This window comes from Oryx dammah, unplaced genomic scaffold, assembly GCF_014754425.2.
Source record: "Oryx dammah isolate SB20612 unplaced genomic scaffold, SCBI_Odam_1.1 HiC_scaffold_21, whole genome shotgun sequence".
NCBI classification, from domain to species: Eukaryota; Metazoa; Chordata; class Mammalia; order Artiodactyla; family Bovidae; genus Oryx; species Oryx dammah.
Window position 1 is genome coordinate 22876440 of NW_024070205.1, and position 27734 is coordinate 22904173.

Consider the following 27734-nt stretch of genomic DNA (forward strand, 5'->3'; position numbering starts at 1 on the left):
ATGGGATTCTCCAGGCAGGAATACTGGGGTGGGCTGCCATGCCCTCCTCCAGGGGGTCCTCCCATCCCATTGATTGAACCCATAACTCTTACATCTCCTGCATTAGCAGGTGGGTTCTATGCCACTAGCGCCACCTGGAAAGCAGCTTAGTGGGTAATGAATCAGCCTGCAGTGCAGGAGACATAGGAAACAGGGATTCAATCCCTGGGTCAGGACAGTTGCTTGGAGGAGGAGATGGCAACTCACTCCAGTATTCTTGCCTAGGAAATCCCATGGACAGAGGAGCCTGGTGGGCTACAGTACAAAGGGTTGCAAAGAGTTGGACACGACTGAGCGACTGAGCACGCATGGATTGTATTTCAGTCATCCGCTGCAATATCAGGCCACTATCTTATTACAGCCGCCTTCTTACTGGTTTTCCTGTTAGACCAGTCAGAGTCATCTAACTAATTAGTCTAATATGCACTTCTGATCATATAGCAGCAAAGTAATTCAGTGGCTCGGTAGAATCTATTGACACAATCTAAAGTCCTTAGCACACCATTAACAAGGGCAGTTCCCTATCCAATTTGTCTTCACTTACATGGTTAGGCTGCACCCACGCTATACTTTATCCTCTAAAATTTAACTGCTTGTATCTCCTTAAACACAGAATGTTTTCTCCCATGCTCTGGTCCTTCAGATTTGCAGCTCTCTCTCCCAGAAGTTGGAGAAGGCAATGGCGCCCCACTCCCAAGTGCTTTTGCCTACATTACTGCCACTGGCAGACTCCTATTGTTACTTCCAAGTTCCAGCTCAAACGTGACCCTCCCTTACTCTCCCAGGCCAACGCAGTGTTCTCATGTAGCCCCCATGGTATAGGTGTGTGCGTCTTTTAAAGCATGCTTCACCTATTACTCTCATGATTATATAGTTGGTCACTCTCCCCCAGACTGTGAGATCTTTCTCGTCTATGAAATCCCAGTGCCTCTGAAACATGTATAGTATCATATGTGAAACGAATCGCCAGTCCAGGTTTGATGCATGATTCAGGATGCTCGGGGCTGGTGCACTGGGATGACCCAGAGGGATGGGATGGAGAGGGAGGTGGGAGGGGGGTTCAGGATGGGGAACACGTGTATACCCGTGGCGGGTTCGTGTTGATGTATGGAAAAACCAATACAATATTGTAAAGTAATTAGCCTCCAATTAAAATAAATTTATATTAAAAAAATGAAATCCCAGTGCCTGACAATAGTCACACACAGATGTCATTCTGCAGAATGAACAAGCAAAACGATCAATAAAAAGAAATGAATGGATAGATGAACTTGAAAGTTCAGCTGCTCTCCTTAGAAAAAAATAATAAAAATTGGAAATTAGATTTCTTTTTTAGAATCAGAATTAAATCTAATGACAAACCAGGACTCTTATGCAATGCCCAGCACATTGGAGGTACAAAGAAAAATGTAATTTTCCCTTCTCTTTCTTTCCCAAATTGTACCTTCTTCATTCTGAAATCATTTCAGACATTTCAGGGTGTGCTCCAAGGAGATCCAGTCCTTTATGCCTTAACACAGAAAGAATTCAGTGAGAGTCAAAGTGATAAATAAGAAGTGACTTATTAGAACAAGGTGCTTGTGAGGTTTATAAATGGGCAGGTTAGAGGGGGCTGGGCACTGAGAACTTGGTAGGCTACAGTTTTATAATCAAAAGAAGAGTGAGAAGGGAAAAAAACACCTTTTTTCCTCATTCTTGAATAGACATCATGCTTCTATCAGCTCCTCCTCTGGGTTGAGCAGGGGAGTTTTCCTGTGTGAGCAGGCTACGACTGTCATGGCACTATGGAAAAATTATTTTAGGTCTCATTACAAGGAGGGCGGGCTTCCCAGGTGGCGCTATTGGTAATGCGGGAGATGTAAAAGATGAGGGTTCGATCCCTGGGCCAGGAAGATCCCCTGGCACCCCACTCCAGTGTTCTTGCCTGGAGAATCCCACGGACAGAGGAGCCTGGCGGGCTACGGCCCGTGGGGTCACAGAGAGTCGGACACGACTGAAGCCACTAAGCATGCGTGCATGCACAATGAGGGCCTTTCACCTTGAGATGTCACTTTCCCATCAATTGTTGGGTTTTGTGTGTGCAGAGAGCATGTCTTAGGAGTCACTAACTCACTGAGCTCACTGGGCAGGATGTGGGTCTATTGCCACCACGGTTTGTTTGGGGGCATGTCGCATGCTTCTGTAGCATGGTTCTGCTGCTAAGCAAGCCTGCTTGGTTTTGGTTAAGCAAACGTGCTTTCTTGAGTGATTATTAACTTACAGGATCTCCCATACTTTTTCTTTACTTACAAACCGCTAGTGGGATTAACTATTTAATCACTTACCTTACCCCTTTCCTCTGCCCCTCTCAATTCCTCTCTGGTACCCTCAACCTACCTTTGCAGTTACCTCTCGCACAGAATTTAAAGAGGAGGAGCTTGCAGGGAATGGCCTGAAATGGCATTCAGAATGTTTGTCATCGTAAATGACAGTCGTCACGCCTTTTGGAGGAAAATCTGGTCATGTTGCTCCCTTGTGTGAAACATTCTGATGACTTCCTGTTGCTCTTAGAACATGACACCCTCCCATACAGTGTCCGAGGACTCTCTGTAATCAACCCTGCCACCCTCCCGCTTCCTAAGCATCCCTCTGCCCCTGCTCGCTCTCACAGCCAGATCAACTTTTTCTCAGTTGATGTTAGAAGTAAAGTCTCATACAGGCTAAAGTCTTCTTAATGTTGGTTTTTTTCTACCTGGAACACTTCTCCAACTTTTGTGATTCGATTACTCTTGACCTATCCCTCCAGTCTCATGAAGGCATTCCCACACTCTGCTGTGATATGTGCCCCCTCCTTGTACCTCCTGCCACCACCTCACCCTTTTCTGGAGTCCTTGTCACAGCTGTGGTTATTTATGTAACTTTTGTTTATTATTTGTTTATTAACTGTAAGACTTAATGCAGGTCAGGGCCATATTTACCTTTGCATTGCATCCTTAGTGCTTAGCACAGGAAATGGTCTTTATAGGTGCTTAATCAATAATAGTTGATTAAAGACTCTAAGGCAGCAGCCATGAAATCCTCTTCATTCTGGTCATCTCAAAGGTTTTCTGTTTTCCTAGTTTAAAAAATATATATATGTATATTTATGTATATATGTACATATATATATATATTAATATAATTCAGTCCAGGAAAACATGAAGTGAGCACTTAGTATGGACCAGGCTTCATCTTAGGAGCTAGTGGATATGGCATTAATCAAGACAGCTTGCTGTGTCCATCTAGCCTGAGATACCAAATCCATTCTGTTGCCCATTTACTAACCTGTGACCGTGAGCAAGTTCATGGTGACCTAATCTCGGACTCTGTAAGTGTCTTCCACTGTGAATCATGTGAATGGTTTATCATGGAGCTCAAATGAAAGTGTCACTGTCCAAACTCAGGTCTATTCACCTACACGTGGAAAGCCAATCGACTGACACCCGGTCATGATGAAGGAAAATGCAGCCTGTATTGTGAAGGTTGCCAGTACAAGGCCAGTGGCTTGTGCTCCAAAACCCTAAACTCCTGGAAAGGTTTCCGCAAAACAGTTTTAAAGGCCAGGTGAAGGAGGAGGGGATGTGATCAATTCGTGGTGAGCAGTTCTCTGAATGGCTGATGGTGAGGGAACAGGATAGTGTCTGGGGGTTCACATTATCGATGCAGTCCTTAGGTTCCAGGAAGCCTGGTCATCATCTTCCATTTGGTGGGGGACTGACATCTGTAAAACAACTCAGGAAATGTGCATCAGATACTATTATCTAGGTACTTCAGAGAGGAGCCAGCGCAAAGGCTCTACAGGGCTCCACTCTGTTACAAAGGAGTTAGCATCTAAAAGGGCTTTGTAACCTTGAAAACTTGGATAGTGCTGATAATGGAGAATGGCCTGGCCCCTGCTCCCTAGAGGCTCCCTTTCCAAGGTGGGTGGTGTGGGAGGGGAGGGTCAGTATGGACTTGGTGTATTCTAACCTGTGGTGGATGGGACATAGGATACTGGCTTTGGACTTGGACATGTTGGTTTTTCAGGATTATCTCTTCTTTTACTTCTTCTCTTCTGTTTTTTCTTTCTTTAATTGTTTGGACTAACATTTCCTAGGATAGCTGTGTCATTACTCTAACTTTTCAATTATGTGTGGCTTAGCTGAGGGTGGAACTGAGAGAAGAGAACACAGGGAAAGCGGAGGCTGCAGAGGTTGAGTTGCCCTGAGAGAAAGCTCTGGGCTCGCCCTGCGGCCATCCCAGGCTCCCCCCCACCCTGGGCTGGGGTTGGGATATTGAGGCAGGGCCACTGAAGGGTCAGAAGCCCTCAGGACCCACTTCTTCTGCCCCCTCACAAGTTCCGTTCCCTCACTGATCTAATGTTATCTTATTGTCCTTTCATTGAACAGTGAATATCTGCTGTGAAACCACTGTATGTAAAGAATTGTTCTAGCTTCTGTGGTATTTACAAGCTTCCTCATAAGACCTGACCCTGTCTTTTAAAGACAATAACAATTGACGGTATTGATGACTAACATGTATTATTTATATACGACTATTGTGTGCATTGGGCTTCCCTGGTAGCTCAGCTGGTAAAGACTCTGCCTGTAATACAAGGGACCCTGGCTCAATTCCTGGGTTGGAAAGATCCCCTGGAAAAGGGATAGGCTACCCACTCCAGTATTCTTGTACTTCCCTGGTGGCTCAGATGGTAAAGAATCTGCCTGCAAAGCAGGAGACCTGGGTTCGATCCCTGGGTTGGGAAGATCCTCAGGAGAATGGCTACCCACTCCACTATTCTTGCCTGGAGAATTCCATGGACAGAGGACAGTCCCTGGGGCTGCAAAGAGTCTGCACGACTAAGCGACTTTCGCTTCCTTCAATTCAATGTGTGTATTAGCACAGGCACTCTGCCATGCTTCCTGGGCATAGATTTGTTTCATTTAATTGTCACAACATCCTTATAGGGAAAGTGCTGTTTTTATACCATTTTACCATTGAGGAACCTGACTTTATGTCATTTGCCCAAGGTCACAGGGCAAGGGTTGTCAGAGCTGGAGTTCTCACCAGAGGGACTGCTCCAGAGCCCGGGTCTCAGCCTGTGTGTCACATGGCTTCTGCCTTCCATTAGAAAGAGAGGCATGATGCGTAATCACAGCCTAAGGCAAAATTGCATGCATATTCTAAGTGAGATACAAGGCATGCCGAAGGAGTACAGAGGAAATACTGGGTGGCGGGGGCAGGTGGGTGGCGGGTGGTGAAGAGGGCAGAGGAGGATGCCCTGAGAGGCATTTGAAGAAAGGCTGAGTGCCTTTCAGCCAACGGTAACCCTGCTGAGTGGATGGATGAGGTCGTGTCGCTAGAGCTAGAGTATAGAATGCTGGTGCAGAATGAGAGGGAGTGGCAAGGTGGAATAAGACTGGCTCCCAAGGTGCCAGCCCTCAACCACAGGGATGCTAATGAGACAGGGACACCCTACAGGTCCTCCAAGGTCCAGCTGTCGCAGAAACACGCCCCTGGGGTAGTAGAAATACACACACGGAGAGATGGTGTTGCAGCTGGCTGGCTGGACTTATTTAGGGCCAAGCAGAGCGCCAATAGCTCCGTCTCTAGAGTCTGATGACCCGGCCCTGCCTCCCTGATGCTCACTCTTGTCTCTGCCCTCCCTTGCAGCTCCTGCTGGAGGCCACCATGAGCTCCCTCTGGTGCTCGGGAACCGGAGACGTCATCGAGGACTGGTGTCGATGTGACTCCACTGCTTTCGGAGCTGACGGGCTCCCCACCTGCGCGCCTCTCCCTCAGCCCGTGTACGAGTCCCGCCTTTCTGGGCTTTCTCTTGCTGGCATGTCTTAGCATTATCCTGCAAACGTATATTAAATATTGTTCACTGTTTTCCAGGCAATGGGCTGGGTACTGGGGAACAGAAAGAAAAAGATGGTGCCTGCCTTCGGGGCACTTTCAGTCTTTCAGGGGAGGCAGGTTCACAAATTTAACAGTGGAGGGAAGGGTTTGATAAGAGTTATATGAGACAAGCACTTCCCTGGTGGTCCAGTGGTTAAGACTCTGTGCTTCCGCTGCAGGGAGCAGGGGGCAGGGAGCAGGGGGCAGGGGGCAGGGGGCAGGGGTTTGATCCCTGGTCTGGGGAACTAAGATACCACTTGCCACATGGTGTGGCCAGATTTAAAAAAAAAAAAAAAAAAGAGTTATATGAGACATTTAAAGAAATGTGAAAAGGGAATGGCCAAGTGTGAATCTGAAGAATAGGAAAGGCTTCATGAAGGAGATGGCGCTGGAATTTCTCCCTGAAGGTGGAGAAAGCCGGACAACATGGCTCAAAGCTAAGAGGGGAAAATGTGCTAAAAGGGGGTGAAGTTAGAGATCAGTTATAAGGCCCAGGCGAAAAGCACACTGACTGGGTGACAGGCACCGTGTAGAGCGGTGAAGTGGTTATCACCCTTCCCCTTCAATAGACAAGGAATCAGACTCAGATGGACTGAATAGTTTTTCCTAAAGTCATAGAACAGGAAGCAGAGCCATAGCTGAGAGACTGTGGTCTTAGCCATCATAGTACAGAGAGGATACCTCTGAGAGATGACTTTGGGTCAAACCAGTAGAGTCTGGTGACTGGTTGAGTATGGGAGTGAGAAGGAAGGAGAAGTTGAGAATGGACTGAAGCCTTATGACTGGAGGTGCTGGGAAGATGGCTAGGCTACAGCCGAGAAAAGAAGCCTCCCGGGAGAAGCAGGTTTGAGGAGGAGGGTGGCTCCCTCTGCACCTGCCTCAGAGTTACAGTGGGACAGTCCTACAGAGATGGTCGCTGGTCAGCAGGGAAGATGAACTGCGCTCTGCAGCCAAGTAACCACTAGAGATAAGAAGGTTGAACTCAGCCCCAAAGAAATGAGAAACAGAACCAGAGCTAGGAGAAAGGGTGCTCCAGACTGACTATCAATCAGGAAGAGCGGCAGGTCAAGGACGCGTGTTAAGGGGTACCTGCATCCGAGGGGTGAACAAAGTGCAAAGGGCTCAGAGGTAGGTGAGAATGAACATGTCCAGTTTCCATCCCTGGATTCCATCCCCTCTGAGGAAGGCTGAACGGAATTGGCTGGACCCATGTAAAGGGCAGGAGCCCCTGTTAGTCTTCAGTGGGGCTTCAGTCATGGGAGTGAGGCACAGAAATATTGTGCGGGCTAAAGAGGGCTGGTTGGACAAGCTAAAGAAGCCTGGTCTCGTGAACTGTCAGGCAAAGAGAGCCCAAAGGGAGGATCAGGACCTGGTAAGTGGAGGGCTGAGTAAGTGGGAGCAAGAGGGTAGGAGGAAACAAGCAAGGGAGAGGCTGGCCTGGGCGCACGCTGCCCTCTGGTCTGTTCCATGCAGGTGCGGGTGGGCATTAGGGGGCCAGAACTGAGCAGGAAGAACAGGAGACCAAGGAGAACGCAGTGGTGGAGGGTCATTACGAGTCCGATGTCTCCTTAGGTCTTTTCTATTTGGGCGACTTTAGACACACCAGCCACTGGCTTCTTGCTCTTTATAGCCATGACGTGGACCTCTTAACTCGAAAGGGAATCAAGCTCATTATGAGTAAAAGCTCTTTCTTTTGGTAGAAAGGGAGACCCTAAAACATGGTGCTTCTAGACTGATTCAGCAACTAAAACAGCTACCTTTGAAATACGGAAGCCACCAAATTGTTATCATCAGGTGGACACAAAATCCAGTTATTTGTGTGAGCTGATTTCATTTCTAAAGCTGTATTGACTAAATGTCACAGCAAAAAATCAAATTGGGCTAAATTTCCATAAACAGGAAAGTCTATTAAGGATTTTGCTTTCCTTGTCAACTCTAATCACTTCTTCCATCACCAGACCTTAATTTCTTGAATTTTTATCAGTAGTTAGATATAGAGTTGCACTCTAGTTCTACACAAGCCTGTGTAAATCATACACAGTCCTATTTTTCAGTAGAGGCCACAGACTTAGTCATTATTTTCACAAAATCTGAATCCTCAGTAAGCCTTAGTTACTTAAGCTTCCTAATGTTTTTTTTTTCTTCAAAATAGCCCTCTGCATATGATTCTAATTAATGAATTTGTCAGTATTTGCACTGTTTTGGGTCTGCTCCATCTTGACTGTCATATGCAAACTATGCAGTCCTTCCTAGTAAGCCACTGAAGAGCATGTGGTTTGTATTATTTTCCCACCAGTTGAATTCCTTGCTGTCACTTCCAGAGTCTTCCATGATTTCTTGCTAGAGTTCTTATCACACATGATTACAATTACATGTATAATTGTATGTTGGTCTGGTGACCACTCCATAGAAGAAGGGACTGGAGCTGGCTTGGGCATCCTCAGCACCAAGCATATTCTTACAAGTAATGGGTGCTTAAGAAACATTTGTTGAATTGAAATTGAACATTGCTTTGGTGTGATCCATCCACACTACCTTGCCTGGGAATCCTTGAGACCAGTGATACATCTTTGAGCTCAGCAGAGACTAGAGCCTTGCTCGTGGGTGGTCATGAGATAGAGGAGTCAAGGTTGGGAATGAATGGCAGAGACACATGTAAGGGAAGGAGGCTGGCGTGACCAAGAGCTGGGAAAACTCCCCGAAGCCAGTGGTCTAGGAAGGAACAAAGACAAGAAGCAAATGAGAAACCTACAGCACACACATGAAGTCAGAACAAAGACAGAGAATGGAAACCTCTTGGATCATTAGAAAATCCATACCAGTGGGTGTCAGTAGTCTTTCTTGAATCTCTACCATGCACAAACGGGGATGAGGTGGCAAAGAGTGCTCAAAATGGACAACTGACATGTCATGAGGGGACAGTGAATTGGGAAAAGCGATGGAAGACTGGAATCAGGAATCGGGATCGTCATAGAAACCCAAGAGCAAAGATAGAAACTGAAATCAGAGCCTGAGTTTGCAGACGCAGGGCATCGCCCTAAGGAGAACTTGACCTGTGTCCAGCTCTCTCTGGCCCAGTAAAGTCCCCTGTGAACATGACCTCCAAACTGAGCAGATGTTGGTCCCTGTAACAAGAGGGGAAGCCAGGGTTCCCCCAGCAGGGCAGATCTTATAATGTTCTCAAAGCTGAGCTGACTATCTTTCTTAATAAAGGGTTCTCCCAGACATTACCTTCAGTGGGCCTTGGTATGAGTCTTATAGGCACGTTTTCTTATTTTTCAAGAGCAAATCCAGAAATTATATTTGCAAGCCTATAATGTGTTACTCCAAAGGCCCTCTCCGCTCACCCTGTGCGATATAAGTATTCGTTCATCTTTGACTTACCTGCTTATTTACCAATAAATGTTGAGTTCCCAATTTGTAATGGGCTCTTAGATGAACAAAATATAGACTTTAAGGACCTTCAAGAATCTTTACTTTTTAGTCAAGGAGACAGGCCCTCAAAGACATCATTTTAGTGGCTGGTCAAGAAAAGTTAGAAAGAGAGTTTACCATGTAACAGTTGGGAAGGTGGCGAGTGGTGGTATCAGGAGACATCCCAGGTCTGGGCTGGGTCCTTGTCTCATGTTTCTTCCTGTCTGCACTCAGGCTGAGACTGTCCACGGTTCACGAGCCCAGCAGCACCCTTGTGGTCCTGGAGTGGGAACACTCAGAGCCTCCGATCGGGGTGCAGATTGTAGATTACCTCATCCGTCAAGAGAAGGTCACTGATAGGATGGACCACTCCAAAGTGGAGACAGGTGAGCATCTCCCACTGGGCAGGTTCATCTTAATCCAAGGTAGCAAAGAGAAAAGGAAAATATCCTGCCTTCTGCCTTTGCCCCTGGTCCCTAGGATCCCTGGGTCATGTGGGAAGAGCAGGGAGAAGCAGCAGCAGCGTCTTCCCCGTTTAAGAGCTTTTGGATTGTGAGTAGCTGACAAAGTCTTGTTTTGATTTTGTTTTCCTCTTTGTTTATGAAAGAGGTGTCCGTTTCATTGCCTCTAGGCACACTTACAAAGAAACAACAAAACAATACGCTAGTTATCCTAGGCCACAATTAGGATACAATTCTGTGTTAACCAATGCCATGATTATAGGCAAAAAAAATAAAATCCCTATAACCCCCACTCCCCATTCCATCCAGGCAAAAGCATGTAGAAACAGACATGCTTATTACCCTGTGTCTTGTCCTAAAGCAAGGACAGGCTTTTGCCAGGTCCTAAAGCAAGCAAGCAAAAGATCCTATTGCTTGTCCTAAAGCAAGGACCTGCTTTTGCCAGGGCCTGCTGGAAGGGGGAAGTCTTAAAGGAGTGGAAGTACCCTGTGAAAAATGTTTCGTGCCTCAGTATTTACTGTCTACACATAGAGAAAGGTCAACATAAATCATTCCTAAAACTGACACATGAACACGGGCACCAGCAGAGTGGTCTCACTCAGGGCAAATAACTTATGGTAAAACTATCACAGAGGCTTGGGAACATATGCACTGCCTTTGGGCATGGAGAGCTGGCTCCTGCTTCTTCTGGGCCTTTCCTGATGTGCACAGGTATTATGAAGGTCTCGCAGTGACCACTGACCAGAACAGATGTTCTGTGCCCGAGCCAAGAGTGTGTCATAAAAGCGCTCGCTGTGCTGGGTCCATCGTGCCTTGGTTGTTTCTAAACTAACTCTGGACAAATGGCTCCAAACCGATTAGTTAGGTGTGAATCACTCAGAAAAGACAGTCCTTCTAGGTCTCCTTTCCCTACTGGGAATTTAAGATCAGGGACCAAGACTTCCTTGGTGGTCCAGGGGTTAAGACTCCACCTTCCAATGCCAGAGATGTGAAGTTCTATCCCTGATTGGGTAACTAAGATCCCACATGCCCCTGGGTGCAACCAAAAATTTAAAAAATAATAAATTCAGCTCAGTTCAGTCATGTCCAACTCTTTGCGACTCCATGGACTGCAGCACACCAGACCTCCCTGTCCATCACCAACTCCTGGAGACTGCTTAAACTTATGTCCATCAAGTCAGTGATGCCATCCAGCCATCTCACCCTCTGTCATCCCCTTCTCCTCCCGCCTTCAATCTTTCTCAGCATCAGGGTCTTTTCCAATGAGTCAGTTCTTCGCGTCAGGTAGTCAAAGTATTGGAGCTTCAGCTTCAGCATCAGTCCTTCCAATGAATATTCAGGACTGATTTCCTTTAGGATCGACTGGTTTGATCTCCTTGGAGTCCTGTTTTCCTTTAGGAGTGACTGGTTTGATCTCCTTGCAGTCCAAGGGAATCTATAAATTAATTAATTACAAAAAAAAGAAAATGGGGGACCAAATGATTTGCATAATAAGTTTTCATGGAGTTGATCATCACCAGACATTGCTTGGCCACCACTGTTTCTCATGCTTTTTCTATTCCTTGCTGTTCTGGGCAGAAACGGTGCTAAGCTTCGCAGACGACATCATCTCTGGAGCGAAGTCTCCGTGTGCGATGCCCTCTCAGGTTCCAGACAAGCAGCTCACCACAATCTCTCTGATCATCCGATGCCTGGAACCCGACACCATCTACATGTGAGTGAAACACACCCACCTCGTTATTCCTTGCCTTGAACGCCCCCAGACTTTTAGCTCATTCCTTTTTACTACTTGAGCTCCTTTAGAGACTTGGAAAAATATAAGTGTTCCAAATTTTGTCTCAGTCATCATTATCGTGTTCTGTGTGTTAGTCGCTTAGTCGTGTCTGACTCTTTGTGACCCCCGTGGACTGTAGCCCACCATGGGGTTTTCCAGGCAAGAAGACTGGAGTGGGTTGCCATATCCTTCTTCAGGAAATCTTCCTGACCCAGGTAGGTCTCCCACATGGCAGGCAGATTCCTTACCATCTGAGCCACCAGGGAAGCCCGAGCATTATAGGGGACTTTCTAAACACTGCATGGGGAGGATCAAAAGAGATAATTTAATCCTATCCTAATTTGCAACACAGAGGCGAAACATATAAACAGCTAGCTTTAACATCAAGCAGAATGAAATAAAAGCTAAATACAAAAGAGCAAGGAACATGTCATAGAAGAGAAAAGAAAGCTGTGATTCATTCTAAGTAGAGTGGAAGTCGTCTGAACTGGGTTGTGCGGATTTGCAGTAGGCACCGTGTTAGAAAAGGCACACCAGATGGAGCAAACAGCAAGGGCAGAGGTGAAGAGGGGCGATGGCGAGCGGCCAGGAGGCGATGGGGTGGAAACAGACGGTGAAGAAAGGGGCTAGACAAAAGTGAACTCAGGAAAATAAAGTGAATGCTGAAAGTCAGAGGATATTATTACTTATTTTTTTTTTTTCCTGGAGGAAAGGAGTAGAATACTAAGAGCTCTGCTTTAAAAAATCTAGCCTCAGCCACATTGAAATAGTTTTATAGAGGTGAGAGACGGTCTTTCTTCAAAGGAAATACCATGAGCTCCTATCTTGGGGCACTTGGACCAGCTCTATTCTTGCTGGTAGCTTCCCTGTTTCCCTCTGTGCTCTGGGAACAACTGCGAAGTATTTTCGAAGCAGACATAAAAGACACCAAAAGAAGAGAGATAGTGATGGAATCTAAGTCATAATGGCAACACTGGGGGACGAAGGCAGGATTCACAGTGATGCAGTTCTGGGACCCTTTGACCCCATCAGTATGAAAAACATTTAGCAGTTTACAGATGAGGTCATGAGAATGGAGTCAAGGTTTCCAGAATAAATTGTTTCTATTTCCACAGTGAAAGAGTTCAGAGATGAAAAGCACAGGAAATGTGAGTGACATGGATTGCAAAACGAACTTCCATGCTCAGGCTGAATATCTTCAGTACAGGAAAGAGAGATGTAACCGAGGGGCTGGGCTGATGAAAGCAAAATGCGTAAAGACAAGTGATATTCTGGAGGAGCTGGAAAATATAGAGAGACATAAATGGTAATAGTAGGACAAAGGCAAGTCTCCTCAGGATTCTCATGAGCTGGCCTGCGGTTTGGGCAGCCTTGGTTCAGTGTCAGAGGCTCCTTCTCCCAGTACAGGAGATGCAGGGGTCAAGGGTTTGATCCCTGGGTTGGGAAGGTCCCCTGGAGGAGGGCATGGCAACCCACTCCAGTCTTCTTGTCTGGAGAATCTCATGGACAGAGGAGCCTGGCAGGACAGTCTATGGGCTTGCAAAGAGTCGGACACGACTGAGTGACTGAGCATGCTCATCCTTCATTAGCAGAGGAACCGATACAAGGAACAAAGGTTTGGGAATATGGAACACCTAACCCACCGGAAATGCCTCAAACTCGATGCAACTGGAATTCCCATATATGAGGGCTCAATAATTCCTGTCACTAAGTTACAACGGTTAATTAGGAATTTCAAGGCTCCTATGAGCGCGAGGCTGGCGTGGTTGTCTGTTAGGAGTGCCAGTCTTTACCCACCCTGGGACCCTCCTCATGTTGGCCTTGGTCTGGCTACATTTCCTGATCAAAGACCTTAGTCTGATGCCTTCTCCAACTCTGCTATCCTAGGTGAGCTTTCAGCGTCTCCCTCTTAATTGATTGCAAAAGAGATGATGAGACTGCAGGAGCCAGAGGGAAGAAGAAACAGCCAACGTCCACTAGGTGGCGCTGCAGATCACATGCAGAGGGCGCGGGCAGGCCTGGGAGAGAGGCTCCTCTGCGGAGCTATCAAGTGAACCAGAGCATCAGCCCCTGGCCTAAGGAGGGAAGCCCTGCATTAAGAGCTGAGAACACTCGGGCCCCACACCTGGCTTTGTCCCTAGCCGATGACTGATGAAGTGGGACACAACGTTGCTGTTTCCTTATCTGTAATACAGAGGAAGGCAGCCTTTATTTATGGCACGTTCCCTACATGTAGGTGTTTCTGGGAACCCTCCAACCCTGTGAGATTACGGTTGCTGTTCCCATTGTATAGTTGAGGAAACTGAGTTCAGCAGCACTAAGTAACTTCCTCTGGATCACACAGCTTGTCGTGGGGCAGTGGTGGGTGGCTAAGAACTGAATCAAAGTTTGCACATTCTTCACTGCATCTCACTCCCAGCCAGCCCAGGCTACTGGAAAGATCAAGCATGATCTTATTACTCACATTAACACACAGAGCTGGCTCTTCACCTGAGGTCCACAGAGGTAGAACATCCTTTCAGTATAACTGGCTCACTTTGTCATCTACCCACTTTATTTGATGCATTGGAAAAGCATTATTCTGAGAAAAGGCCTACAGTGCAAAAACAGCTGAGAATCCCTGGTTAAAAGGGAGTGTCTGGTCCGACATCTTCATTTTACACATGAGGAAACTGAGGCCAGAGTGGGGAGATGACTCCTGAGCCTTGTAGCCCACCATCCACATCACAGTGTGTGCCCACAGGAGAGCCGCTGCCTTTGGAGGGTGGGGGATGAGACAGTGAACAGATAATTCAGAAAGAGAGAGTGGGTTTGGAGCCATCTGCAGAAACCACCACACCTGGAGCAGGCAAGGGTGGAGTTGCAGATAGAGGCAGGAAGCCCAAGGATGCTCCTTGCACATCAAATTTCAGTCCTTTAAAACATCAGCCCTGGAGCTAGAGCAGGGTTTCGTTGGTTCACAAACACACACCGTCACGATACACGTGTCATCACACAGGCTCTAACGACAGGCTGAGCGATCCCAGCAGGCAGGCAGCGGTGGAAAGCGACCAGCAGCTCTGGACAAGGCAATAGACGCACTCGCACATCAGCTTTCCGGATTGGGGGCAGAGCTTATCTCTTCTGCCCACTGATTCCAGCTACTTACTGTCCTACCAGTGTCCAAAAGTAGAAGCGATGATGCTGACAATGAACAGAGAAGACTTCCTGAAGTAACTGCAGGTGACATTGCCTCTTGAAATGCGTAAAGTGTTCCCCAGGCTTGCTTCAGCAGTAAAAGTAATCTGGCTACTCCTCAGGGTCCCTCCAGGACTGAGACAGCCAGGACCACTGAGGACAGTCTCTTAGGCCAAGAGTCTTCTCTATTTAGAAGCATGTGGGGAAGCATTGCCTTTCCTAATACCTTGCTTTGCTATTAAAAATGATAAGGGCTTGCTGCTGCTGCTGCTGCTGAGTCACTTCAGTCATGTCTGACTCTGTGCGACCCCACAGATGGCAGCCCATTGGGCTCCACCATCCCTGGGATTCTCCAGGCAATAACCCTGGAGTGGGTTGCCATTTCCTTCTCCAATGCATGAAAGTGAAAAGTGAAAGTGAAGTCGCTCAGTCAAGTCCAACTCTTAGCGACCCCATGGACTGCAGCCTACCAGGCTCCTCCGTCCATGGGAGTTTCCAGGCAAGAGTACTGGAGTGGGATGCCATTGCCTTCTCCGGATAAGGGCTTAGGACCCTAAATTGTATACTATTTGCCCAGTCAGAGTAATGAGAATTAAATACAGCACACAAAATTTCATCCCAGCCAGAATCCAGTAGACTTAGTGAGAACTCACAGCAGGATGAAGCACAAAGCAAAACTCAGAGGAATGGGCCAAGTGGGGTGGGGTGAAGATTAACTGCATCCCAGGCACTGAGAGAGAGCATCCATCTGACAGCCACTGTGCTACCTGAGACTTAGGACATTTCAGTCCAGGGAAACTGCTAGAAATCAAGCGTCCAAGATTAAATAAGGCGTGCTACAAGAAGTGGCTGGAACCCACTATTGACAGTCCAGGGCAGGTGACCCCTAAACCTGTAAATATTCAGGCAGACAGCATCACGTGGCTCATCAGCAGGTAGCAAGATGCCAGCCCTGACCTGGAGTCCTAAGGCGACTCTCAGGACCCTGGGAGGTGGATGGGAAAAGATGAAGCAGAGCGGTCTTACAGAGGATGGGACATCGGGCTGGATCTCAGGGCGGGGGTTCAAGAAGTGGGCTCAGACACGTAGTTGGGGAGGGGCTGGTGAAGGAAGAGAGCCTGGTGGTGAGAGCCAGGCACAGGGCCAGGCTCACACTAGCAGTCCTGTGACTTTGCTGGCAGTTGGGCATTGACCTCATGGAGAATAGGACTTCCTCCTTTCTGACTCTGGAGAGAAGGGACACTGGAAATGGGGTCAGGGTAGAGTCTGCACGTGAGGGTGAGGGGGAATGCATCCACGTGGGAGTCCCTGAAAGTGGGGTGCAAGTCTGCAGTTTGCCCTGTGTACCTCTGGGCCCATCCCTGACAAACAGCTCAAGATGATCTGGAGTAGAAGGGCAGAGAAGGAGTGTGAGACCTGGCTTGAGACCGGGTTGTGGGGATAAGACCGGGAAGCAGAGCAGGTGCCAGAAGGGCAGATCAGATGTGCCAGATTCAGGTTTGGTGGCCTCAGTCCCAACTCTAGAAATAGTAGCAAGAGGTTGATCCAGTGTTTGTGTATTGCGGGGTCTAGAAGGAATGATGAAAAATTCTGGGGGCTGCCATTGCTAGGGATCCAGGCAGCCCAGAGTGTGGGCCTGGATGCCAAGGGCTCAGATCTAGGAGGGGAGGGATGGTCGGGGAGAAGGGCAGCCAGCCCCTGGGTTTTGGATCAGGGTGGCAGAGGGGTTTAATGCCAGGCAAGGCGGTAGATCTGAACTAAGGAGCAGGGCGAGAAGCAGAGGGCAGTGGAACTGACAGAGTCACTTGTACACCTAAGATGGGAAAGCCGAGCACCTGCTCCTTGTTTGATCGGCAGCAGAGAGGCGGGGCGGTCCTGCACAGCCGGTGGGGTGGGATTCCAGCATGAGAGGAGGGCAGAGGGAGGGAGAACAGCACATCAGGACCCACAGGTTCTTAACACTGACCGTTTCCGGGGTTTCTCGGCGGGTAGATGCAAGGCTGTCTTTTCTCTGCCGAGAGACTCGTGTATTTCCTGGCAGGCTTTAGGCAATTTCCATTTCTTTTCTGCCTCACCAGTTCAGCTGTCTGAGGCTCATTTACCTGAACAGGTACCCCGGCCCCTCTGTCTCGGGGCCTCTTTCTTCTTTTCACCTCTCTTCCTCCCTGCAGCTCTGCCCAGAGGAAAGAAGATCCAGACATGCCAATAAATGCAGCCTCCCAGGGAGACACAGCAAAAGAGAAAGAGACAAGAAAAGCAGTGTTAATGATTTGCTTTAGACTCACTAGATTAGCTGTTAGAGGCCCTGGGCGCTGACACCAGGGTTATCTTCATGGTTATATTCAAATTCCTCTCTGAGTAGCAGAGCCTGGTGTTGCTTTTTCCTCTGCATCCAGCTCCATTACCCAAGGGGGAAATTTTACATTCAGCCTTTGATGGCCAGGTCTTTATCCTCTTTCTGGGGTGTGTATGTGTGTGTGTGTGTGTGTGTTGAAGGGTGGAGGGGGCTCTTAGAACCACATCTTCTCATTGCCAGGGGTAGCATATGGTTTCCACTCTGACCTCCTTGTCCATGGCTGGTAGCATCTCCATGCGTCAAAAGGAGTCTCATGTAGGAAATAGAGGGTTCAGTCACAAGCAAGTCAGGACTCCTTGACTCTGGCTGTTTCACTTCTGACTTTAAAGAGGAAAACTGTCCTCAGTGCTTGGCACAAAAGCCTCAGCTGAGCACAAGATGGACAGAACAGAATTGAAAGTAGTGTCATTGGGCGCCAGGTACTACGTTAGGTGTTTCTGAGTTTTATTATCCCGTTTCATCTTCACAGTGTTCTGCAAGCAATTTTATTATCATCCCCATTTCACAGAGAGCGAAAATAAAGCTCAGAGGTGTTAACTACAACTCCACATGGCAGGAAGTAGAGGTTTCAGACCCACATCAGACCATCTGTTTCCGTAGATGCATGCTCTTTTCCTCAGATCAGTAGTTGTCAGGATGTAACAGGCATCAGGTGACCCACTCCAATGTTCTTGCCTGGAGAATCCCAGGGACGAGGGAGCCTGGTGGGCTGCCGTCTATGGGGTTGCACAGAGTCGGACACGACTGAAGCGACTTAGCACAGCAGCAGCAGCAACAGGCATCAGAGTCACCTGGAAGGCTTGTCATAGCACAGATTTTGTTCTCGCCTAGAGTTTCTGATTCAGTAGGTCTGGCATGGGGTATGAGGAATTTCATTGCTATCCACTTCCCTGGCGATACTACTGGTCTGGGGACCCTACTTGGAGAAACACTGCCCTGTGCCATGATGGTTGCTATCATGCAATATCCTCAAGACAGCAAATGACAGCCCAGAACCCATCAGAAAGTAGTCAAAGACTCTATGCTTCATACTTTACGACCTGGGTGATGGTAGTAAGTGCATGACTCGGAGGCGAGAGCAGCCAGGGGAAACCCGTCCATCCAGGCAAGGCTGGGTCGGTGAGTTCTCTCTGTTGATGCCCTCCTCTCCCTGCCAGGTTCACCCTGTGGGGCGTGGACAACACAGGCCGACGCTCCAGGCCAAGTGATGTGATTGTGAAGACCCCTTGCCCTGTGGTGGATGATGTCAAAGCTCAAGGTAAGAGACACGGAGGCCAGCAGGGTCTGCCGAGGGATGCTCCAGGGACCTCCCCTCACCATGGGGAAAGAGGGAGCAAGGGAGTCAGACAGAACAGTCAAGTCCAGTGGGGAAGGGGGAGAATTCAAGGCTCAGGAGTGGAGGATCTCCTTGGCAGGAACACTTCAACCTCTGCCTCTGGTGTGGAAATCTGCATTGCGCCCCGGCATTCCACATGGCTTGTGAGTCAGGGAACGTAGCAGACACTGGTGAAGGCCCCAGCCACACAAGGCAGTACACCAGCTGCTTAGGGACGTGATGCCAGGTGCTTTAGTTCCTGTGACCTCTGCCCTCAGGATGCCCATCAGCTCACTTACCCTCTTCCTGTTTTTTTTTTTTTTAATTTGGTACACCTGAAAGGTTATTTTGAATTATAGTAAAGGAAGACTACAGATTTAGAATGCATTGCTGTATGACTCCCTCCTACAAAAAATGTGTCAAAATCTTCATTCTGTATTTTGGAATTGTTATGGATCAGTTCTTTGGTAAAGAATTATCCTTTTTCAATGCACCAGAATGAGCCCTTGTCAGTTAGGAAGAGTTGGTTTTCAGTCAACATCCATCATATAGATAGAGCATTTCTGACTGCTGCTTCTCATGAAGCTTCCTGGTGTCTGGATAGCGTCCCTTGCTCTAAGGTTTATTACATTCCCTCCACAACCAGGATTTCACCCTGCTGGGCACCCCTTCTGCAGGCCCTGGCACTAGTTAAAGTGATCTGATCAACTACCAATATGTACTAGCACTTGGATCGCTAATGGAGCAATCAGTTCAGTTCAGTTCAGTCGTTCAATCATGTCTAACTCTTTGCGACCCCATGAATTGCAGCACGCCAGGCCTCCCTGTCCCGGAGAAGGCAATGACACCCCACTCCAGTACTCTTGCCTGGAAAATCCCATGGACTGAAGAGCCTGGTGGGCTGCAGTCCATGGGGTCGGTAAGAGTCAGACACGACTGAGTGACTTCACTTTCACTTTTCACTTTCATGCAGTGGAGAAGGAAATGGCAACCCACTCCAGTGTTCTTGCCTGGAGAATCCCAGGGATGGGGGAACCTGGTGGGCTGCCGTCTATGGGGTCGCTCAGAGTTGGACATGACTGAAGTGACTTAGCAGCAGCAGCAGCAGCAGCAGCAGCAGGCCTCCCTGTCTATCACCAACTCCCAGAGTTCACCCAAACTCATGTCCATCGAGTCGGTGATGCCGTCCAGCCATCTCATCCTCTGTCGTCCCCTTCTCCTCCTGCCCCCAATCCCTCCCAGGATCAGAGTCTTTTCCAATGAGTCAACTCTTCGCATGAGGTGGCCAAAATACTGGAGTTTCAGCTTTAGCATCAGTCCTTCCAAAGAACACCCAGGACTGATCTCCTTTAGAATGAACTGGTAGGATTTCCTTGCAGTTCAAGGGACTCTCAAGAGTCTTCTCCAACACCACAGTTCAAAAGCATCAGTTCTTCAGTGCCCAGCTTTCTTCACAGCCCAACTTTCACTTCCATACATGACCACTGGAAAAACCATAGCCTTGATTAGATGGACCTTTGTTGGCAAAGTAACGTCTCTGCTTTTCAATATGCTATCTAGATTGGTCATAACTTTTCTTCCAAGGAGTAAGTGTCTTTTAATTTCATGGCTGCAGTCACCATCTGCAGTGATTTTGGAGCTCCCAAAAATAAAGTCTGACACTGTTTCCACTGTTTCCCCGTCTATTTCCCATGAAGTGATGGGACCAGATGCCATGAACTTAGTTTTCTGAATGTTGAGCTTTACGCCAACTTTTTCACTCTCCTCTTTCACTTGCATCAAGAGGCTTTTTAGTTCCTCTTCCCTTTCTGCCTTAAGGGTTAGCAATAGCATGTACATATTAACAGAAAAGGTGACTGATGTTAGAAGTTTAGGTTGCACAGGTTTTGATAAGAGAAGTTTTCTTGCCAAGCTGGCCTGTGGTACCCCTCAAATCACCTTAACTGTGGCACATGAGTTAAGGCAACTCCAGCTGCCTCAAGTTGGTTATGAGTTGACGTAATCCCACCATGTTCAAGGGGTGATGCCATGGTGATGCAAAGTCACACTGGGAGAGAGACCTAAACCTACTTTATTTATTTTTGAAAATGTTTATTCTGTCTATTTATTTGGCTGTGCTGGGTCTTCTGGTTGAAGCGAGCAGCAGCGGCTCGTTAGCTGCGGTGTGTGGGCTTCTCATTGTGGAGGCATCTCTGGCTGCAGAGCAGACTCTAGGGCTTGCAGGCTTCGGTGGTTGCAGCACGTGCGCTCGGTAGTTGCTGCTCCCAGGCTCTAAAGCTTGGGCTCAGCAGTTGTGGGCTTAGCTGCTCTGACTCATGTGGGATGGTCCTGGACTAGAGATCGAACCTGTGTCTCCTGTTGCAGGGTGGATTCTTCACCCCTGGATCACCAGGGAAGGCCTGTTGCTGTTCAGTCGCCAAATCGTGTCTGACTCTTTGCAACCCCATGGACAGCAGCACACCAGGCCTCCCTGTCCCTCAGTATCTCTCAGAGTTTGCCCAAGTTTCATGTCCACTGAATTGGTGATGCCATCCAACCCTCTCATCTTTTGTTGCCCTCTTCTTCTTCTGCCTTCGAGGGAAACCCTAGATCTACTTAATTAGGATCCCTGATGCTTAGCACTTTACAACTTCTGAAAGGGAAGGACTTTCATTTTCTACCTCATTAAACATGCATCGCATGCTAAAAGCATAGTTATTTTCAACACAGAAATCTGATCATTTTAATGCCTCATCCTATACCCTTTAATGGGTTTCCATTCTTTTCCTGATGAAGATAAAAATATGTATCAGGCATATTAGGACCTAAAGAGAGGAGCCCTTGCCCACTTCTCCAGCTTCTTCTTGCCCCTGCTCCCCATCAATCTCTGTATTTTCTGAACCCTCACTGCCTCTCTCAGTACCTCAGCACATCATTTCCAACACGGAGGCTCTGCCCACGTTGGGCTTTTGACCTCAAGTGTGCTCCAGCCCCACCCCTTCCACTGATCAACTCCTCTCAGTCTACAGTTCTGAGCAAGCGTCCCTGCTCCGAGCAGGGGTCCAGGGCCACTGCTCAATGCCCTCATGATACCATGTTTCTTTCCTTCAGAACACTTATCTCAGTTTGTTATTATAATGCCTTATTCAATGCCTGTCTACCTCATTAGTCAGTGAGTTCCATGAGAGCAGAGTTCTGGTCTCTCTTTGCCCACAGTGGTGCCCCTAACACTCAGAAAGCAGCTTGCTGACTGACTGGTTCCAGAAAACTTAGACTGTGGAGATGTTACGGCTGACTGGAGACCTTTAAGCATAAGACTAATGTGCTTCTCTCTGGAGTGAATGCTGCCTGGTTGTAGGGTGTAGACAGAATGAGTTTTGAACATTTGAGAAATCCCTCCATGATGAAAGCATAATCTGAGGTGGAACATCCTTAGATGAGAGACTAGGGAGGACCCACGGCACCCTTACTTCACCATCTGTTGATTTCTTACTCCAAGCCAGACCAGGGACAGGTGGTGAGAAGGTGCCCCATTTCTTTCTGTTTTGGAGTCCTTGCTGGCAGCAGCAGGCACCCTGGACTTCCTTGCTGAATAGGCAGTGGGCTGGCTGACATCAGTGGGTGATAAGCAGGTAGGCGAGAGGCCTCACAATGCCACCTGCAGGAAGAGATGGATAGAGCAACTCTGGAATAAAGAGCAGGACTTCCCAGGTGGCACCAGCAGTCAAGAACCCACCTGCAATGCAGGAGACAGTAAAGACACAGGTTCAATCCCTGGGTCAGGAAGATCCCTGGAGGAGGGCATGGCAACCCACTCCAGTATTCTTGCCTGGAGAATCCCATGGACAGAGGAGCCTAGTGGGCTATAATCCATGGGGTCACAAAGACCTAGGCACGACTGAAGCAATTTAGCACGTACACAAGATAGAGTAATCAGCCAGGGAGAGACCACTATACTATTTCTCTGTGGGGCTTCTTTATGTTAATTCTAGTACCCAAAGCATATCAAAATATGCTTCTGATCATTTGTGCTCCCTGGCAAAGAAGACATTCTGAAACCCCAGCAGCCCAGCTGGGAGCACAAGAGGCAGTTTAATGCTGAGAGAATGAAATAATGTTCCCAGGTCCCATTATCCTTCAGCCAGGAAGGAGTCCTGTACAGGGCAGGTGTGGAGATTAATGAATTAGACTAATTAAGGGCATCCTTGCAAATTAGTACTGGCCTAGCAGTTATCAAAAAAAAAAAAAAAACCACATGCTTTGCCTTCTTCAAACCCAGATGGTGATCATAAATATAACTCACTTGAGTGGAGTTTACAACTAGTAACAAATGGGAGTTACTTTTTAAGTGACCCAGAGCATGACCTCAGCTCCTAATTATCTAACAGAAAGCCAGACTCAATTTCTTATATGATCATTTTCCTAAACTAGGAATTCTTCTATGAAGAATTTTACCACCTCATGACTGTAAAGCCTTTGACCAAATAAGTTTCTACCAGTAAAACCACCCTTCTCCTAGCAGGAAAGGCTATGTTCAAGTAATAAGATCAACTTAGTCTCTAGGTTTGGGGTGCAGCCTTATAGGAGTTCTTCACTAAGCAAAGGCTGGTTCTGATCCATCTTTCCTCCAGCATCCATCCCCCTCTCCTGATGCCAAACATAAATCCTATCCATTTCTTCATTGCTACTTCCACAGCCATTTATTCATTAATAACACACCCTGGTATTAGATACTAAAGAAACAAAAAGAACAAGGCTCAGAATCTATTTTCAAGAATTCTGTAAACAGATTTCTGTATTTATCAATAAAACAGCTTATTTCAAGCCCTTCCTAAATATCTGACTTAGGCTTTAGGGGGGAAAAAAATCCATTGTCTCATGGAGACTATATTTAAGCAAGGATGACAAAGCAAAAAACAAAAAAAAAAAATTGAGAAAATAAATACTGTGTCAGATAGTGACATATGGAGACATACAAGCAGGGGAATGGTTTAAGAGCTGCAGAGAGTAGAATTTCAGCTACAGTGGGCTGGGAAGCAGGTGAGGGAGGAAGACACACAGACATCTGGGGGAGGGGCCTTCTCAGGTTTCAGCCATCATAGGGATATGGAGGGAAGGAAGAGTGAGCCAAGGTCAAGGGCAAAGGGAGAGTTGGTTGCCATGTAACAGTGCTGGTCCCAGAGGAAGTAAGAAAGTTTTGAGAGAATGAATTAGTATAGAACAGTGGTGGTCAAAGAGTGGTCCATACCAGCAACAGCGGCATCATCTGGGAGCTCATTAGAAATGCAGACACTCAGGTTCTATCTGAGACCTACTGGATCAGAAACTTCAGAAACCTGGGCTTTCACAAGCCTTCCTGGCTGTGAATCAAGTTTAATTCTCAAGTTTGAGAATCCCTGGTGTGAAGGAAGCACAGGGCAGCATAGAGAGACAAAGGTGGGGGAGAGGACAGACAGACTTGGAGGATGCGGGGGAAGGGACTTTGCAGTTTGGACAGTGCTAAGAATGCAAAGCAGAAGACCTGGGTTTGAGCCCTGGGTTGGGAAGATCCCCTGGGGGAGGGCATGGCAACTCACTTCAATATTCTCGCCTGGAGAATCCCCATGGACAGAGGAGCCTGGTGGGCTAGTCCCTGGGGTCGCAAAGAGTCAGACATGACTGAGTGACTAAACACAGCACGCAAGAAAGACAAAGATAAAAAGCCAGTTGGGATCCATGGTCCTCAAGTTTTCACGTGGAATTCCACCGTCAGTTCCATCAGTGCGGGGACAGACTGGGGTTTTAGGTAGTTCCCCACCAAAATAATGAAACTGATGACTTAGGACCTCCATTCAGGAGACTTTCATCACAGCCACCAAGGAGGCCATTACAGAAGGGATAGATGCTTCCCAGGATGCTTACTTCTTAGTAAAAAGAGCAACCACTGGTGAGGGATAAGAAAGCTCCCTCCTGCCTTTGGAGTCACTCCTTTTCATTTAAATAAGACTGTTTCCCCCTGCCCCGCTCTTGGACTCCTGTGTTACAATCTCTGTCTCATGGCACTGGGAAAAACATGATCCAGTAGAAAACCAGTAACAGTGATTTTTAAAAATAATGTCTAGTATTGTCCAGCTCTCTCCCTCCCTCACTTCCAAACACCATGGGTGATCCGTATGTTTCAGATCTGCTGCCCACCATAGCTGGGGAGCTTCTGTGCTAGTGTTTCCTCTCCCTGGCCTGCTCTGCCCCGGATGTCCCCAGCTCATTCTCTCCCCTTCTCCAAGCCTCAGCTTGATTGTCATCTTTCCAGTGATTCCCTCATATTTAAAATTACAATGCCCCATCAAGCATCCCAGTCTTCCTCATCCTGTTTTATTTTTTAACACACCGTATTTTACTTACATATTATGCCTGTTGCTTCACTGAATGTGTCCTACCACCAGACTGTATCATAAAATGAGAACTTTCATCAAAGTTTCTCCCTGATGTAGCCCACGTACATAGAAGAATGTCAAGCATGTGGTAAACACTCAGTTAAAGATGTTTTAGAATGAATCAATGAGTCAGTAAATGTGTACTTGCTCCTCCCAGACATCATGCGGAAGAAAGGCTTTACATTCATCATCACTTTTAGCCCCTCAATACTCTTGGAAGATATGTGTTATTGATCATCACTGAACAAACAAGGAAACTAAAACCCAGAGAGGTTAAGTAACTTGTCCAAGGTCACACAGCCAGTGGAGCCCAGCTCCATTCGGTGCCATGGTGCCTGTTCTCAAACCATACCTTTGGGACTGAGGCCTTTAGTCCCAACCCTGTTGATTTATTCTGCTGCTCAAGAGTTCTTAACTCCCTTCTCTCTCTCTCTCTTTTTTTTATCTTTTTGTGATGAGTCTGCATATATTGACACGTTGCCATCTCTTCACTGGCATTTTAACTATTCTTGAACGCCCTGCATGTCAAGAGAGGAAAGACCCATATGTACTTTGGATAGCTCAAGACTTCTGGGAAGCTGAAAGCTGGGTAAATGATAACCAAAAATGCCTTAGAGTCTTTAACATTCTTTGAGTTAGTGAATTCCTATGAAAACTAATGAAATAATATCCATAAATCCCCTCAGTGGAGCTAGGAAGAGCCAGAAATACTCAGTCTCCAGAAGCCTAGCATGTAGATCTTTCTGAATATAGCATCCCATTTACTGATGGAGGCTTTTAAGCACACCCTGGCATTAGGTTACCTTGGTTTTAGGAGATTTATCACGGAACCTGGGCCTATCTCACCTGGTCTCAGACACAAATGCTGATGCTAATGGCCTTCTCTAGTTGGATATTACTGTTGGGTTAGGAGAATAGCAACTATGCCAGAAAACACCGTCTCAGTCATCACTGTTCCTCAGCAAAATGTCACCACCAGGGTCGGGGCCTGGGATGCTACATCCCATCACCAGAAATAAGAACAGATTGACATCAGTAAAAGGGTGGGAGAAGGAACCCCAGACCTCCCTGTCCGGGCCCTGATCTGATCACATGCATGTTCCTCTATTGGTCGTTCTTCTCTAAGTGCACACCTTGTCTCCCATTGAACACAGCACAGCTTAGGACAGTCCCTCTGCTTCTTTCCATCTCTACTGCTGAAATGACAGACTCCCTGCATATTGACTGGACTCTTTCTTGCGTAGCATCTATGGGTCAGCCAGGGAAATGTCCTCTGCCAGAAGTAGTCACTCCAGAATACATCCCCCAAGACCCTGCCTCCTGCATGTCAAATTGGTTTAACACTACCATCCCCTGAGCATTGATGCAAAAGAGCAATGGGAAACAGATAATGTTTTCAACCCTGACTCCAGCCCACACCAGCTATGCGACCTTGGGCAGATTACCTGGCCTTTGTGACTGTCCTCATTTGCAGGACAAGAACATTCATAATCATTGTGCTGTGCTGGTGTGAGGATTAGAATTCACAGGTGTAACATTCTTGGCAGTCAAATAGGCTGTAAACAAACAAATACCAGAGCTCTTTAAAATCTATATAATTTTATTATATTCTTTATATTCTATTAATATATAATAAATACCAAAGATCGTTATAGTCTAAATCACGGTCCACTTTATTTCTTGATCTTATTTTAACAACCTGAGAATTTTAAAGTCCTGAAAATCCAAATGAATTTCTGGACTAAAATTATTTTTATTGTAGCTAAAGATGCTGGTTACAAGGGTTTAACTGCTAACCAGGGTGTAACCTGGTTTGGAGATACATCACCAGAAACCCTCCCCCAAAGCAGATTCAAATGACTCCCAAAGTCATGAATTTCACCCATTGAGCTAACATTTTTGAATCTATTACAATGTCTAGCCTTATTCTGGCCACTCAGGACACTAAAGAAGTAATATCTGTCTCCTGGACAATGAGCAGGATAGAATAAAAAATGAAATCATTGCAGTGTTTGGGCAGAGGTAAAAATTTTAGTCGTTCCAACCCAGGAAACTCTTACAATGATGGCTCTGTTGTTACCAGCAGCCTTTAATTCATTTGAAAAGGAATCGGGGCTTTTTGGACAATGGGGTCAAGCAGGCAAAGTCTGACTCAGAAGCCTGTAGAACTTAGTTTCTCCATCCCCAGATTTAACTCTGGGTCCAAGACAAAGCATTGCTTTCCAGATCTAAGTTCCCAGCTGTTTAGGAAGGAAGTGTGAACAAATGTCCTTTCTGACAGGTTTAATGAGAAAACATTTAATGATAAAGTGCTTTGAGCTCCACAAGAAAGAATGCCAAGGCTACACAAATTCACTGCCACTTTGCCACATCACCAACTTTGGGCTTATCAATGCATACCTTGGAGGCAGAAATCTAAGGGGTATAAATTAAACCACAAGATCACTCATTTGGAACTGCAGAACGCACTGGATTCAATGTATATGTCAGCACAGATCCAGCACCGCAAGCTTGCCTTCCCAGCTGTCTGGGTGGCCCTAGCAAAGGACCTGCATTCCTGTGGTCACAGGGTCAGGTTCCCTTTGGCACCGCAGCCACTCCAGGTCTTCATGTTGCTGGAGGCATGCCCTGGCCGTGCCTCACTTCGTCCCTGAGCCACACGCTGCTCCCCACTGCTCAGGGCTTCCACATTGCTTTTGCAGAATCCCATTTGTACCCAAAGCTATGTGGCCTAGAGGTGCAGGGGAGTTAATGCCTCCCAGGGGCAAGCGTGAAAGTCCCATGGACTGATCCTGGATGGGAGCGTGATATAAAGTCTTCTTCCTTTCTCCCTGTGGAAGGACTGGTGGGAACCAGGTAGCTTCATACATCCTCTGCAAAACCACCATCAGTTCCTTAGAGCAATTTC

General features: G+C 47.2%; 1 protein-coding gene across 1 annotated transcript in view; it reads left to right on the forward strand.

The window, feature by feature from the left end:
• The window catches only part of ASTN1 (astrotactin 1), a 359002-nt gene that overhangs the window by 318602 nt on the left and 12666 nt on the right, over positions 1-27734 (forward strand). Inside the window, exons 18-21 of the mRNA XM_040263917.1 lie at positions 5710-5843; positions 9586-9737; positions 11391-11526; positions 18277-18377. Coding sequence (XP_040119851.1) covers positions 5710-5843; positions 9586-9737; positions 11391-11526; positions 18277-18377 — 523 coding nt within the window. The remainder of the gene's footprint in view (positions 1-5709; positions 5844-9585; positions 9738-11390; positions 11527-18276; positions 18378-27734) is intronic.